At 33.5% G+C, this 15,157-nt stretch overlaps 1 protein-coding gene across 16 annotated transcripts in view; it reads right to left on the bottom strand.

Moving 5' to 3' along the window:
- Positions 1–15,157, bottom strand: part of MYCBP2 (MYC binding protein 2) — a 333,902-nt gene that overhangs the window by 213,868 nt on the left and 104,877 nt on the right. For 15 of the 16 annotated variants that reach the window (XM_066236389.1, XM_066236395.1, XM_066236388.1 and 12 more), the window contains one exon: positions 4,460–4,567. The exons of the other annotated variant lie outside the window; for it this stretch is intronic. In XM_066236389.1, coding sequence (XP_066092486.1) covers positions 4,460–4,567 — 108 coding nt within the window. The remainder of the gene's footprint in view (positions 1–4,459; positions 4,568–15,157) is intronic. 16 annotated transcript variants of the gene reach the window in all.

Genomic DNA, 15,157 nt, shown 5'->3' with positions numbered 1-15,157 from the left:
ATTCAATAAAGTGTTAATAAGCAGCAATAAAATTAATCTCACATTTGTAGGAAAAATAGTTGGTCTCAATATTTTTACAAGTGGCCATTTAGGTATAAGCATATCTATATTTCCCCTAATATTAGTATGTTCATACATATATCATGTGATATTAAAACTATAAAAGCTATAAAGTTTTGACAGATATATACCTAAAAAATGTATATATACACATTACTTATGCATACTTGTGTACATACACAGAGAAAGAAGATTCAGTATCTAAAGGACTCTAACTTACTTTAATTTTTATTTAAACCTATACTTTTTTGGATAACCTTATGGTCATGTACATCACAAAATGTATCACAGCACACAGTGAGTACTTCAAGCAAAATCACTCAAATAAAAGAGTAAAGCAGTAACAAGTACAATTTGCTAAACACTTGGCTCTGTACTAAACACTGTGAAAATTTACATAGCACAGTGGACAAAAGCTTTGGGGCATTAGAGTCTAAGAGACCTGAATTGTAATCCTGGCTTTATTTGTTAGCTGTGTGACAACTGGACTTGGTAAGTTTTAGCTTTCCGATCTATTAAATAGCAATAGTGGTAATTACCTCACAAGGCTTTGATGAAGGTTAAGTAAAATAATGTATAGAAAGTTCTCAATATTCATAAGTATTGCTTTCTTTAATCAATACAATAACCCAATGAAATAGATATTGTTATTGTATTTTGCAGTTAGAAAAACCAAAGCTTAGAGAAATTAAGTAACCAAAACAAAGTAATAAATAGCAGAGAGGTTTGGAAGTTTAATCAAAAATAAGGCTCATGCATTTTATCACTACCAAATGGCTGACATTTTAAATCTTTTGCGAAAACAAACTACATATTTAACAAATCTCAACTTTTGTACCTTTATAGGATAACTCTTAAAAAAGCAAAGAACTCAATTCAAAGAATTAAAGTGTTCATGGATAATTTCTATTTACAAAGCATATATATACATGTACTTACATCTATATCTTAATTTTCATATCAACATAATCAGTCAGAAATTATCATTCTTATTTTTAAAATAAGAAAACAAAAGCCAAAAAATTTAAGAAATTTATGAATGGCCATATAGTTCTAGCTAAATGACAAATTTAGGATAAAAACTGAAGCCTAATTCCAAAATATTTCCATTACACCAAACCATTTCTAAACAAAAAAACATGTAAAATACACACAGATCTTTTTCAGTGTGTCTCAGGATTTTCATATCATTCACTTCAAGGCAGATTTCAAGACTACCTCCAAAACAATTCAAATGTCCTTAACTAGGAATACTACATTAAAATATTTTTCTATGTAAATCACTGAACAGTTAATACATAAATTAACCCAGATATTTTTAAATATAGCGTATAATAACATAAAAACACCTTACTACATGTTATATGGATTATATGTTATACTTACTGATTCAGTTTTGAATACTCTATTTTGCCTCTAGCCAAAATTTGCCCTTATAGAATGTATTCTGTGACCTTCTCTGAATTCTCTTCAATCAGCCAGAAGCTCTCCAATCAGTAGTGGGATTGAGCCACATCGCACTGGTTCGATACCTAATTTTTTATTGAGCTCGGCAAACTGGTTGTTAAAATGGCACTTGTAATCAGGGTTCTCTCTAAGGTGGGAGCCCGGGCAGCTGCTCAATGTGGAAATCACAAATTTACATTCCTTACTCTTTAATGTTCATCTATACAACAGTGTATTCTAAGCAGCTATAGTGATGTTCATTCTGTCCACAGGTGAAAAAAACTGTAAGTAAGGATGCCAATCAAGAAGCAATAAGGAAATATCTTCAATAATAGTTTCATTGTTTTATGTCAGGTATTATTTAATATTTAATTAATATTTTAAAACTCTTCTAACATAATCTAGTTTGTGTACCCTCTTTATGGTTCTGATTTAAGAATTAAATACATGAAATAATAAACTACCTTTTGATATATCTTTTTTGATACTTAAAATGGTCACTAGGGTAGATAACCAGTATTAACTTATTTTAATCCTACCAGTGTCACCAACTTTCCATATCAGAATTCATGCCTGTTAACAATAAATACACAGTTCTTACCCTCCAAACTCCCGGACAAAAAAAAAATCAGTCTTAAGTACGTATTTTAACTATTGTCATCCTACAATCTGTACCACCAAACATAACTGAATGAAAGACAGAACACAGCAATTAATATAGTGAATTTCCCACTGGGAGACAACTAGAGTATGAAAAAGAGAAAAAATATATGTAGAAAAAATATTAAATTACTATGCTTAACAAAAATAAAAAGCAGTGAATGACAAGATGATTAAATGACAATTAGGAACACTGAATGCAATGGGTGTAAGAGAGAGAAGTTGTGGGTGCAGAAGGATTAGAAAGTGGTAAGTTAATACTCTTTATATAAAATAGGGCACTATTACTTTAAATTTAAATTTTGGTAGCAGAGATACAGTTGATTTACTCAATAAAACCTTAAGATCTTATTAAAAAGAAAATACTATAATACTATACTATACTAATCTATACTATAATACTATAAAATCAGTCCTTCCAAAAAGGTTGCTACAAATATACAGTCTTGTTATAAAATAATCCTGTGGCAGAAAAGGTGGAAGTAAGGCTAGCTATTGTTGGGTAATTCTTACAGCTAATCAATATAACATTGTAAAAAGTCTCTTTTAAATTTATAACCTTAGTCTTCATTTAGTATTTCCTTGTCAATTTTTGGAAAAAATAATGTTTGTCCACAATATACTGACAAGGAGCTGAAAAAGTTTTAAATTGCTTCATGTAATATGAATATTTAACCCTAGGAAAAATATTTTTTAAAATTTCACTTAATATAATTGTGGGGGGGGGTGAAGACACTGAGAATATCTGATTATTAGTGGCATAGTTGAAAATAAAGAGATCAGAAATTCTAGCAACAACTAAAATAATTTATATAGCATACCCAAAATATCATTCCTTAATTTTAAATATGGTATTGTCAAAGCACTCAGTAAATAAAGTGATCACAAATTTTCCTATGGTTAATTACATAAGATTTAAAATATTCTCAATTAAAAATTTTTTTGACTGATTTTAGAGAGGAAGAGGAGGGAGAAAGAGGGGGAGAGTGAGAAAAAGGGAGAGAGAAAAGCATTCATTTGTTGTCCCACTTAGTTATGTATGCATCCACTGGTTGCTTCCCATAAGTGCCCTGACCAGGATAGAAAGCAACCTTGCTGCTTTGGGATGATGCTCTACCCAACTGAGCTAACTGGCCAGGGCAAAACAAAACACAAAAAACAAAAAACAAAAAAAACACCTCTCAATTTTTAATTCTGCAGAATATAGCTTAAGTAGTGCTCTGATTGTGTTTACACTAAAAGCAGGGGTTTTATCTGTTTTGTTTCTACTTTGCTTTGACTGGCAAACTGATAGAGACGGACAAATAAAAATAAAGTTGATTATAATATACTGTATGTGAAATTTTAAAAATAAAATTAGTCTGTTAACAGTTATGCAGCAAAAAAATAAGGCACAAAAACAAATTAATCTGACTATAGGGATTGGTATTTAAGGCATTTAAGAAAATAGCAACTGTAAATTGCATTAGTCCAAGAACCCGTGGTTCACAGAATTTATATGTAAATTTATAAATTGTCTGCATTAAATTCTTTCCTGATCTTAGCTGACTCATAATCTGTGGTTTAAAAGTAAGTGTGCCTTAGGAATATTTTTAATTTATACCAAACTGATACCTCAAAGAACTGTACATAAACAGATTCCTAGCCACTCACAAATTTGTTTAGACCTGTGTCATTTTCTGAGGGCTGGAGTAGGTCTATACACCTCACTCTTTGCTTACACCTATCACCAACTCTCAAATATCAAATAATTCATGTGCTCTGGTGTATTGCAGATATAAATTTTACTATTAAAACAATGAAAAAGTGCAATAGCTTTTTAATATATACATTGAATTATTAATATATACATTGAATTTAGTAGTTTTAATTATTATTATTAATTATTAATATATACATTGAATTTAGTAGTTTTGTTAATTCTAAACAATTAAACAGTATTTAGAACTTAAAAGCAAAATGTCAGATAGCAGTCATCTAAAAACAGAAAACAAAGGATGAAAATAGAAGGCAGTAATTGCTTTTTTCATCTTTCCTTAACTGTATGATTTTTTTAAAAGAATGAAAAAGAAAAAGATATAGTGTAAAATGCCTTAAAGTTGACAAAAAAATTAAGATTGATAGTCATCAACAAACAGTACAACTTTCAGCATGTTCTTTCTCCTCAGGCTATATAATAATGATAGAAGCAAAGTAGAAGAATCAGGTTTGTGCATTTTTCCAGAGACAAAATTCAAATGAGTGGAAGAAACTGGGAAAGTATCCCACCTAGTTGATAAGGAAGACCAAATACCTTTGTGCTTGTCCCGTTTATGCTTTAGCTGTGCTGGATGGGATCTGAGTCTGGCTAGAGCCTGTTCTCGATGGTTCATAAAAATAGGACCAGCAAATACAATGGGGCCTGAGGAGAAACATTTTGCATGTGCATAGAAAAGCTCACAAAATGAAAACACTACAATGAACAAAAATAATTCAAACTAAAAAGCATGGAAATTTATTCTTTACTGTTTTGGACATTGTACTTTTCTTCCAATTCTCCCACATTAACCCCCCAACCCCAACCATAATCTATTCACCATTCTACACACAAATGTTAATATCTTTAATATCTTATACTTTATATAGTACAAATTCTATCTTTATATTATACTTATAAAGTTATCAAGTAATAATAGTCTCAAGTAAATAATTAGAAAGCTCAATTAGAATAAACAAATATTTTCTTATATAATACCTCACAAATAATTTTAACATCATATATATTCAAACTTAGTAAACCACATGTTCATTAAAAACAAGTATCTTTCCTACTGAAATACCAAAAAAACAACTAATATTTAAATTCAGATGAAATTTAAATGTCTTCAAGATTTAATATCAGTTACCAGTTTTGCTATAAAACAAAGATAAATGTTACTGATTAAACTATATTCTGTCATACAAGGAAATAAGACAAACCAAAACAAAGAATGCACCATGATATGATACACGTGTATGTATATACATAAAATCACAACTTTATAGACAGAATTATATCAGTATTTGATTTTTCTAAAAATGTTAATAAATTTTATGTATAATTTCTGTAAACATATACTCCAAATCAGAAACAAGAATAAACTGAGCTTCATATTGATGCTGAAGAGGAAAATATAAACCCAGTAACATTTATGAAACATTAACCATCTTTCATAAAATCATTTCTTTCTGAAGCTCCACTATGTACATGCATTTACATACACAAATACCTATTCACGTAAATAACAGTAATTTCAACATTTAGTATTCAGGGAAAAAAGTATAGCCAAATTTATTTTCAGTAAAATTTAAAATCTACTACTTTTCCCTGTAATCATTAGCTTGAAAAGAAAATTTTAAATTATATCTAAAATTTCAGACGTTTAAATAGAATTATAGCTTCCTTAAATTTTAGCAACATGCCTGCAAATTTCAAAACTCTAAATTTGATAATTAAGTATTTAAAAATTGACAGTTTATAAGCATTCAATATTTTTAATTAAAGCAAGTTTCTTCATAATTCCCTACAGATCCTTAGGTATAATTAATTTTCTAACAATGGAACAAAATACAACTATTGCCCTATTATCAAATTTAACAAATGTCAAATTAAACAGCAAAAATACCTTTCACTAAACATTTTAAAATGGTAGAAAAAATATATTTTACTATGTGTCTAGTTATAGGTAAAACTACACGCATCACCATTTCAATAAAAACCAACATATTCGGGCCCTGGCTGGTTGGCTCAGCAGTAGAGCGTCAGCCTGGCGTGCGGGGGACCCAGGTTCAATTCCCAGCCAGGGCACATAGGAGAAGCACCCATTTGCTTCTCCACCCTCTCCCCCTCCTTCCTCTCTATCTCTCTCTTCTCCTCCTGCAGCCAAGGCTCCATTGGAACAAAGATGGCCCGGGCGCTGGGGATGGCTCCTTGGCCTCTGCCCCAGGCGCTAGAGTGGCTCTGGTCATGGCAGAGCGACGCCCCGGAGGGGCAGAACCTCGCCCCTGGTGGGTGTGCGGGGTGGATCCCGGTCGGGCGCATGCGGGGAGTCTGTCTGATTGCCTCTCCCCGTTTCCAGCTTCAGAAAAATACAAAAAAAAAAAAAAAACCCCAATATATTCGATGATTACTCCAAATAGAAATATGCTAATTTAATATTAGAATTAAACACAGGGTACAGCAAAAGTTTACAACAGTTGTGAATATGTGAAAATTTATTCTTGCATTATTTACTTATTATTGTATTATTTTCCATACAAACAACTGTAAACCTACTTTTGCTCCATCCTGTATTATTTCCCAGTAATAGAGTATCAATTATTTTTAAGCTAAGATTATAAAAATAGAGCTCTTTTTAAAATGTAATAAGTGGGATATATTTCAAATATGAACAAAATGTCTATTTATTCAAAATGGATTAATTTTTGGTTGATTTACTAAAGCAGGTAAGATAAATCACTCTAAAAACTGACACTTCCAACTACATAAAAGAACTATAAATATTAAAATAACAATATTAATTTATATTACCATTTTCTAATTTCTATGGTCTACTTGGAATATTATTTCTTCCCACAAAAACATTATACCTATAATAACAGGGACTTAACTTCTCACTTCAATTTTAGTCTTCTGATGTACAAATCTAGAAAGCTTACAAGCAATCACACATAGAAAGTATACCACCTGAGTTCAATTTAAATCATCACTTATAACACTAAGCTATCAGGTTTTAAAACACACTAGTATTCCATTGACTAAAATAATATTTCTTACATAATTTGGTCATTCATATATTCACCAAACATTTTTTATTACTTTTACTATAATGAGACACTAGGGGTCATGGGTATAATGACAAAGACAAAGATCTCATTGGAATTCAGTATACGTACTAGGGAAGACAGAAATAAAAACAAGTAATTGCAATATGTTGTGATAAATGTTATAAAGGAAATCTGTATACACATTACATCCTGAAGGAGAAAAAGAGAGCAAATGAATGCTAGAGAGTCAAACAGATTTCAAAGAAATGAGAAAAGTTCACCAAAAAAGAAGAAAGGGAAGAGAGGTCACTCCAGGCTGAAATAGGATTTCTAAAAGCATGAAGATGTTAATAACAATACTGTCTATTCATTAAAAAAAACATAGCTGAGCCTTTTCGGCTGGAACCACCATTTTCCAATAATTCACCACAATGAATAGCACGAAGGGAAAGAGGAGAGCAACTGCTATATGTTCTCTAAGCCTTTTAGAAAATATGGAACTGGCCTAACCAAGTGGTGGCGCAGTAGATGGAGCATCTATGAGGGATGCTGAGGTCCCAGCTTGGAAACCCCGAGCTTGCCGGTTTGAGCATGGGCTTATCTGGCTTAAAGCCCCCGGTGGCTGGCTTGAGCAAGGGGTCACTGGCACAGTGGCAACCCCACCTCCCCATCAAGGCAGTATGAGAAGCAATCACTGAACAACTGAAGTGCCACAACTACAACTTTATTCCTCTTATCTCTCTCCCATTCTATCTCTGTCTCTCTCTTAAAAAAAAGAAAAAAAAAAAAACCATGGAATTGTTCTTTCAGTCACATACATGCAAATCTGCAAGAAAGGTGATACTGTAGCCATCAAGGATATGGTATTGTTCAAAAGGAATGCCCCACAAATATTACCATGGCAAAACTGGAAGACCCTACAATGTCACCCAACATGCAGTGGGCACTGTTGTGAATAAACAAGAGCAAGATTCTTGCCAACAGAATTAATGTATATATTGAGCATATTAAGCACTCTAAGAGCCAAGTTAGCTTTCTGAAATAGTGAAGAAAAAATGATCAGAAAAAGAAGAAAGCCAAAGAGAAAGATATCTGGGTTCAAATAAAGTGTTAGCCTGCTCAACCCAGAGAAGCTAACTTTGTGAGAACCAGCAGAAAAAAGACTGAGCTGCTGGAACCACTTCCTATGAATTCATGACATAAGCATATAAAAAATAAAAACCCTCTACTGATTAAAAAAATTGCTGAAATGAATGAAGTATAGAGTTACTAAGCAGAAAGTCATGGGAAATGAATTTAAAGATTTATTTTAAAAAAATAAAAAAATTGGGCCCTGGCCGGTTGGCTCAGCGGTAGAGCGTGTGGCCGGGTGTGTAGAAGTCTTGGGTTTGATTCCTGGTCAGGGCTCACAGGAGAAGCACTCATCTGCTTCTCTGTCCTTCCATCTCTCCTATCTCTCTACCTCTCCCTTCCCCTACCGCAGCCAAGGCTCCACTGGAGCAAGGTTGGCCCCGGGTACTGAGGATGGCTCCATGGCCTCTGCCTCAGGCGCTAGAATGGCTCCGTCTGCTACAGAACAACACCCCAAAAGGGCAGAGCATCACTCCCTGGTGGGCATGCCGGGTGGACCCTGGTCAGGCACATGAAAGAGTCTGACTGCCTCCCAGCTTCTAACTTTGGAAGAATACAAAAACAAAACAAAACAAAACAAAACAAAAAAAGATTAAAATTTTTATACCATGAAACTTCATTACAGAGGTGATGAGAAGTCTATGAAATTTTTCCAATTAGTAAATAAAGACATATTAAGTATTGACAAATTTCAGGCAACATGCTAAGGCGCTTGGATAAACAAGACAGCATCTCTGCTTCAAGAAGCTCACAGTTCTAATGGGGGCAGGGAGATTTTACACACAAATCAACAAGAAATTAAAACAATGTGCTATGGCACAGTTAGCAAAACTTGAGGATGGGAAAGTAGGAAGATTCAGAGTACAAGAAAAGAAAATAACAGTTAAGATCTAATAAAAGGTAACGAGTGTGGGAAAGTTTCAGAGATATGGGGGAAACTATTTGGGGATATGAAATAGAGAGTGAAGAGAGATGAGGCTGTAGAGATAAAATGTGGAATTCATTCTAAGAACAATGAATAGCTTTTTGGTTTTAAACAGAAAAATGCTGATCAAATCTGCATTTTAGAAAAAACATTCTGGCCTGACCTGTGGTGGCGCAGTGGATAAAGTGTTGACCTGGGAACACTGAGGTTGCCGGTTCAAAACCCTGGGCTTGCCTGGTCAAGGCACATATGGGAGTTGATGCTTTCTGCTCCTCTCTCTCTCTTTCTCTCTCTCTCTCTCTCTCTCTAAAAAAACTGAATAAAGTTAAAAATAAAATATTAAAAAAAAAGAGATAGAAAAAACATTCTGAATAGAAGGTGGACAACAGCTTAAAAGGAGATTACGGGTAAGACCATTTACAATACAAGGCTTTTTGCTGTAATTTAGACAAAAGGCAGAAGTGGACTGAGATAACTCAGTGGCATTCTAGGAAGGAGACATTCAAAAGCTTTAAAAACTTTTTAATAGAATTAAGAAGGTAGAACAGAATATGTTGGTTTATTTGCTTCAGTGGGGGGGGGGTGAATGAAAAAGGGGAGCAAAAAGTAAAAATATAGTTATTTAAAAGCTCCTTCCATTCATGTGTAGACAATGGGTTTTTCAGAGAACATCCACAGGCCAGCAGGTAGAAGGGATAACTGGAGTAAGTGGCAGCGTAAAACAGGACAAGCTTTTCAGAAAAGTTATGGTGACACATTACAAGAAACTAAAAAGTATTACTATTGTTTGGCTCAGTAATTGTATATCCAGAAAACTATCCTAAAGAAAACTAAAATGTTTTTTAAAAGTTTCAACTCAAAGGTGTTAATGTAACCTTACTAACTGTAATAAAAAATTTAAAACAATTCAAACAGAATGATTAATGAAAAACTATGACATATCTACTCAATGGAGACTATTCAGCCATTAAAATAAGATTTATGAAGAATTTTACACAGAAAATACTTTTGTGTTATTTAAATTAGCAGTAAGATAGCACTGTTTACTGGTTTGCAAAAATTAAAAACACAGGTGATGCTAGAGGAAAATATCACATTCATCTTGAGAAGATAAATTCCTGCAATGTTTTAAAAATGATTTGAAATATCTATTAAAATTTAAAACATAAACATTCTCTGGCCCATGTTTCTATTCCTGGGAAACTCTACTATACAAATAAAAACTTCAATACATCCAATACATATAGCTACAAGTTTAAGAATATTTATTATAGCAAAACTCTGAAAATAATCTGAATGCCCATCAACAAAATTGAAGAATAAATTGTAGTATAGCCATTTTATGAAATGTTATGTAGCTATTAAATAGTATGTGGTAGAGCCACATTTACCAACCTAGAGTGTGTTCATGTTGTACTGTAAAATGAAAAAAAAGATGTTATAAACAAGTATATATATTATTTTTGTAAATAAACATATGCCTATATTTTCACACATGGGTGGGTATTATATATTATAGTGGAGGAAGATATGGAATTATATACCCTATCAGACTTAAACCTCATTTGCTTGGTGGAGGAGAATAGAAAGACAAGAAAACACCAGCATCAAAATATAAAATGTATGTACTGTACCATTAAGTAAATATAAAAACAAAATTTAGTCAGTGATATAATTGGAAATGTATAAAACTTGATTAGAAGATGACAATAAATAAAAATAATTTAAAGGCTAGGTTTGCAGAAAATCTTTGACCTAAATGAACCACAAAAATATTTTCTGATATAATATTAAGGGGTACAAACCAGAACATTAATATAATTATATATATATCACAGTATGAAATAACTAAAAAAAAAACTATGTATAGAAAAATTTTAAGCAAGTACACCAAAATTTAACCAGTGTTATCTTTGGATGAAGAATTATATAGACTTTTTTTTACTTATGTTTTCTAAATGCTTTTTCTAATATTTTATTTAAAAAAGGACTTTCATCTGGCGTTGGAAGATCAGCTAATACTGGATTTGATATGTCAAATCAGAACACAATGGTTTCCAGAGACTTAAAAGAAAGACTGCCTATAATAAATTTGTTTTTACATTCTAATTTGTAACTGTGCAAAACCATTTTTCTATTAAAATAGTATTAGTTTTATTCTACAGTTTTATTCTGTTGGGGTTTTTGTTAATAATAACCAATGTTTTGTGATTAGCATGCCATTGTTGTGAGAAAAAACAATGAAGTAAGTCAAAACTGCAACTGTAAAACAGTCAAATCCAAAGAGAGTAGAATTCTACCAAGTAGCCCATCAGTACCAGCATCATCCTCATTACCAGAGCCATCATCATCATCATCATCATCATCATCATCAAACATTTACTTAGGCCTTAGTATACGTCAGGCATTTTCATGCATACCACTTAATCCTCATTAATATCATACGCAAGTAGTCATAATCCCCATTTTAAAGGTAAGGAAAGTGAGGTTCAGAGTGGTAAAATTCCAGTCATATATTTCCAGTAAAAGTGAAGAAGTCAAGATCTGAACCAAAGTCTAACTTCCGGATCCATGCTCTTAGCCACCATGCTCTATAGCTACACTAAGCATAACATATTATTCAGATGATATTCTACTGAGGGCACTATTTAGAAACATGCCCAGACAGTAGGCAAAACAGGAATGTCCCAGGCAAGCCAAGACATAAGCTCAACCCCATCTACAACTCACAGCTATGAAACTTTGATTTGATATTAAGAGGGGAAAGAAAGAAGAAAAAGTACCAAATATTATTTGAGCTTAGTTTTCCTTACAATGGAGAGCAGAAAGGGCACAGAAAGATCGTTGATAACAATCACCCAGTAGTCCTTCCACCAACGTGGAAAAGTTGTACTTAAAACTTCCACTGAACAAGCACTTTACTTACAGAGGAAAAGTGGGGTGGGGAGAAGAAGAAGGTAGAGGGGGATAATGGTGACGGAAGGAGACTTGACTAGGGGTGGTGAACACACAATACATTATACAGATGATGTATTATAGAATTGTACACCTGAAACCACTATAATTTTATTAATTAATGTAACCTCAATCAATTCAATAAAAAACATTTAATACAACAAAAATTCCTGCCATCGTCTAAGACTGACTGCTCTTGAATAAACCTACTTTCCTTTCACACACACACACACACACACACACACACACGCACACACACACAAGAAAAAAATCCACTGAACAAGCATTTTACTTATTAATACATGTCTCAGAGAATTTACATCTCAATCAAGCTTAATCAAAAAACTAAAAGTTATCGCAATTATATTGGTGCCTAAGATTATATGGTTAAAGGAAAATATACAGCTAACAAAAAATTAGGGGATATTTTATTTCATATTCACTTTTAAATATTCCCTAATTTTTGTGAGCAGTATGCTAAGTGGAAAATTGTATTATAAAAAATGTCAAGACAGGCCTTGGACAGTTGGCTCAGTGGTAGAGCATTGGTCAGCGTGTGAATGTCCCAGGTTTGATTCCCAGTCAGGGCACACAGGAGAAATAACCATCTGCTTCGTTGCGAGCAACAGAGAACAGGGCCCCAGATGGGCAGAGCATCGTCCTGTAGGGGGCTTGCTGGGTTGATCCCGGTTGGGGCACATGAAGGAGTCTATCTCTCTGCCTGCCCATCTTTCACTTAATTAAAAAAAAGAAGAGGCCCTGGCCGGTTGGCTCAGCGGTAGAGCGTCGGCCTGGCGTGCGGGGGACCCGGGTTCGATTCCCAGCCAGGGCACATAGGAGAAGCGCCCATTTGCTTCTCCACCCCGCCCCCCTCCTTCCTCTGTGTCTCTCTCTTCCCCTCCCGCAGCCAAGGCTTCATTGGAGCAAAGATGGCCCGAGCGCTGGGGATGGCTCCTTGGCCTCTGCCCCAGGCGCTAGAGTGGCTCTGGTCACGGCAGAGTGACGCCCCAGAGGGGCAGAGCATCGCCCCCTGGTGGGCATGCCGGGTGGATCCCGGTCAGGTGCATGCGGGAGTCTGTCTGACTGTCTCTCCTCGTTTCCAGCTTCAGAAAAATACAAAAAAAAAAAAAAAAAAAAAAAGAAAAAAAGAAAAAAAATCTAAAGACAAAGTTTCACATTTATGAGTTTCAATAGCACATTGCATTAACATCCTCATATCATAAACAACAGAACCAACAGGCCTGAGGCTGACTGAGCAAGATTTTAATTCAAGAATGAGTTCCTGAAATTTTGATCTACTCTGAAACACTTAACACAAGCTTGGAAAGCTGATAAACAAATCAATTAAAATTATTTAACATCATATTATCATGAATTTATGAAATTTCAATTTAGTTAAAAGCCAATTACTAATGAGCTTAATTACTTACATATTACTGTTAGTATCTAAAAAATAACAAGTAGAAGCCAAAAAAAAAAAAAGGTCCATATGACAACTGGAACACATTCCTGTTCCTCATGAAGACAAGACTAACAATCCTAGCACAGTGCCAAACAAGAGCCCTACAACACTGAACATGTGACTTACAACTGAATCCAAGACCCTCAAGCAGAGGTCTACCTCATTAGATCCAACTGATGCTGATGTGGAAAGCCCTGGACACATTTTGAACATCCCTGCCCTAGAGTGGTTCTCAAACCTCAGCAACATCAGAATTGCCTGGTGAGTTTGTTTAAACAAAGTTTGGTGGGCCCCACTGTCCAAGTTTCTGATTCCGTAAGTCTTGTGAGGGGTCTGAGAACAGGCAAATGTAACAAGTGCCCAAGTGATGCTAGTCCTTTGAGACCACTTTGAGAACCTCTGCCCTGAACTAATTAAAAGCATAGTACCTAAAAGGGATTCCTCCATCCAATTAAAATAAAAAGTTTTTAAAAAAACAAATGGAAAATTTAAGTGCCTTAAAATCAGTCTATATTTTTAAAGAAACAATAGCTTCAGTTTTAAAACATAACTCTTATTTTGTTAATAAAGTAATATGCAAATATTGGAGACAATTTAGAAAACAGATTGTAAAGACAAAATAAAAATCACCTACAGACTCAGTTCTCATTAACAGTTCTCTTATTAACTTTTTGGTATTTACCCTTTTAGTTTTCCCCCCCTATGGAGATATAGATATAGCTATGTGTTCATTTTATTTTTCTCATAAAATTGCTTATAATGAAGTACTGTGATGGAAAATAAAGATTATAGAAATATCATATAACAAAATTCTTTTTTAAATTACAGTTAGAATTCTGGTTTAAAAGTATTTTTACAAAATAAAATATTCAAGTAGGCTTCTCTTCACATCATGTTAACTGAAACACATGCATATTCAAAGTATGTCCTCACTGCATGGTGCACAGTAACTTGTGGTGACTGAAAAGTACGGACATGGTTCTAATATGCATGAATTTCAGTACCATGCAAAACAGTGAGTGCCAATAATTAAGGTCCATTATGAAGTTCCTACCTCATCAAGAAAAGATATTTACTAGATATTCTGTTGTAACAAAATGAAAGAAGATATGTGTAAGAAAGAGCCCAACCAAAAAAAAGTAAGAAAATCTTTGCACGCCATTTATTTGAAGTGTTTCTCTATATTAATAATTGTACGTGAAACTCATTTGTCACAAAATATACAACAAGGGCCTGGAAACTAACTCCTGCCTGTAAAATCAGATTCAATAACTTAATTTCTGTAAATATTTAAATAACAAAGTCTTTGACCTTTAAAAGGTTAGAGTTTATGCTTTAAAGGTCTATGAAACATTTAAAAATAAATGACAAAAGAAGACTCTGCAATCACAAAGTTTTGTTGACTAATCAATGCATAATCAATGTCTTTACTTCTGATATGCATATATACTACTATAGCTAGAGAATAATAGCTTTTTACAGAAAAAAGATTAACAAAATACACAGCATTAGGCAAGTGATTAAATGTCATCATAAAGATTTGCTGAGTTTTGTATGATTCAACCTAGTATTTCCAAAAAGAGAAGAAACAGGTAGTAAAAAAGAGACACTAATAATTTACTTTAGGCAAATCATCTCATTAACATAAAAGGAATTACCATTCAGTTACCACATATCATAAAGACACAGAACTTAAATTTTACCCTATTTTCTATATAAAACAATGTACAATT

The sequence above is a fragment of the Saccopteryx bilineata genome, chromosome 6, assembly GCF_036850765.1.
Source record: "Saccopteryx bilineata isolate mSacBil1 chromosome 6, mSacBil1_pri_phased_curated, whole genome shotgun sequence".
NCBI lineage: Eukaryota > Metazoa > Chordata > Mammalia > Chiroptera > Emballonuridae > Saccopteryx > Saccopteryx bilineata.
This window is presented reverse-complemented; position numbering and strand designations above follow the sequence as displayed.